This window comes from Amblyraja radiata, chromosome 27, assembly GCF_010909765.2.
Source record: "Amblyraja radiata isolate CabotCenter1 chromosome 27, sAmbRad1.1.pri, whole genome shotgun sequence".
Classification (NCBI taxonomy): Eukaryota; Metazoa; Chordata; class Chondrichthyes; order Rajiformes; family Rajidae; genus Amblyraja; species Amblyraja radiata.
This window is the reverse complement of record NC_045982.1, coordinates 29,598,276-29,600,295: the sequence shown is the minus strand read 5'-3', so window position 1 is coordinate 29,600,295 and position 2,020 is coordinate 29,598,276. Positions and strand designations below refer to the sequence as shown.

Genomic DNA, 2,020 nt, shown 5'->3' with positions numbered 1-2,020 from the left:
AGCGGATTCACCTCTTGCACTTCGACCATGAGAAACCAGATCTCTCTCATCCATTATCTCAGTGTCATTCTGGCCAGGGTTCCTACTTACTGAACTCTTGATATCTCAGGTCATATTCACAGCAAGGTATGTTTCTTCATTGTACATCCACGCTCTCGACTTGCCCTTGGCCAGCATTCAGTGCAAGCTGTTTCTCATGCTCAAGTTACATCAGTGGCTTGAGATAGTGGTGGATCCAGGCTGAATTCTAATCATCAATGGCTCCAGAATTCATCCGTAACGATGACAGTGATTTGATGTCACAAGGCGACCAAAGTGCAAAATTATGACTTCACAGTTGCGGCGATTGTGACGCCGGGGAAGATGTGGGCATCAGCAAATTGGTACGTGATTGACCTGCAGAGACCATGCGGGCAAAATGAAGGCAGGATGACTGAAGGGGGAAATGAGTCTCAGCCTCAAGAGCCTCCTGGTGTACGGGGTGATTGTGGGCGTCTTGCTGGGAAAGACCATTCCCACCACTGAGATATGGCAGCAGCTTAAACGCTTCCCGCGAAGCGCGCTGCTGAACGCCCCGGTCGCTGAGCAGAAGGTCATCGGCTCGGATGACGGCCCCGTGAAAGTCTACATCAAAGTACACGAGAAAAGCCCGCGCATTCTTTGCGCCACGCCCCAGCTGAGGAACATGGAGCTGATGGACCCCAACTTCAGTTGGAAAGGACCGAAAGGCACAGATCTCTCCAAGAGACCGGACATGAATATATCTCTGACAGGGACCCTGACCATTGATGATTTCCGCAAGGATTTATCTGGAGTTTACGTATGCACAATTTATTTTTATAGTCCCAGTACAAAGTCTTTGCAGTCCTTGAATCTTAAGTATTTCCTGTATGCTTACCGGGACCCCAATTACACCTATGAGTTTCAGGTGCAGTATCATGCAGCGGATTGTCAAAATGCATACAACAGCCTCTTCTTAAAGAGGTTGCACACAGCTTTGAACCAGCTGACTTCAGACCTGGCCTACACTATCAGTATCCACAAGTCAACGTGCCACACGCTCAAAGTGCCCTTGGCCGGCATACAGTACGAGCTGTACCTGACGCTTAAGCTGCACCTTGACGTGGAGGAACTGGACAGTATCTGCGAGAACAACCAGGAGGACTGCGATCACAACCTCCGGCTGGAGAAAGTGCGGCACCGCGTGGAGGCGTTCTTCTCCAAGCAGGCGGACATGTACCGAGAGATCTTCGGCTTGCTGCCGTTCGTCTACTACATAGACGGGACGCTGCAGGTGATCCGCGCCGACCGCTGCAAGCCCGGCTTCGGCAAGGACCACAAGAAGCACCCAAACTGTCCCGGGTGCTGCGTGGTGTGTGGCCCGGGCTCCTACAGCAGTGGCCGGCACGTCAGCTGTCTGCCCTGCATTGAAGCCATCCATTACGGAGAGTCAGACTGTGACATTGAGTGAGGAGTGCTTTACTTGTGGACTTGATGAATCATTGCAATCTTGCCCAGACACAGGTTATGACTTTTTAGAGAAATAAATACCATGGGCAAGCAGGGATCAGGAAAGAAGTCCCAGGTCATGTGTACAGAAAGGTGGCGTCCTGCATTTTAAATAAAAGGAATATGTGAAGTTGCCTATTTCTAATAGTCTATTACAAGATTTTACTCATATTGGGGAGGAAGGGTGGCGATTTCATTTTAACGAAAATTTGATATGAATGAATTTTTATTGTTGAAATTATTCTGTCTGTCTCATATTTATGCGTTGTTAATAAACTTTGGAATATAATGTCAGTTGGATTGCGTTTTTGTGCACAATTCATCTCGGACTGTTTTCTCAAACTTGACCAGTTTTCTCTGGAATGCCAAAGATAGACACAAAATGCTGGAGTAACTAACTCGGTGGCTTTAGGCAGCATCTCTGGAGAAATGGACCAGGTGACGTTTCTGGGCGCAAACCTTCTCCAGACTTCTGAAGAAGGGCTTCGACACAAAACATCACCTATTCTTT

The 2,020-nt window shown here is 48.4% G+C and overlaps 1 protein-coding gene across 1 annotated transcript; it reads left to right on the top strand.

Moving 5' to 3' along the window:
* Positions 1–404: 404 nt before the first annotated feature.
* Positions 405–1,796, top strand: LOC116988580 (zona pellucida-binding protein 1-like). The gene has a single exon (XM_033045423.1). It carries the CDS (start codon positions 446–448, stop codon positions 1,469–1,471), a length of 1,026 nt encoding a protein of 341 aa, XP_032901314.1. The 5' UTR covers positions 405–445; the 3' UTR covers positions 1,472–1,796.
* Positions 1,797–2,020: the final 224 nt, after the last annotated feature.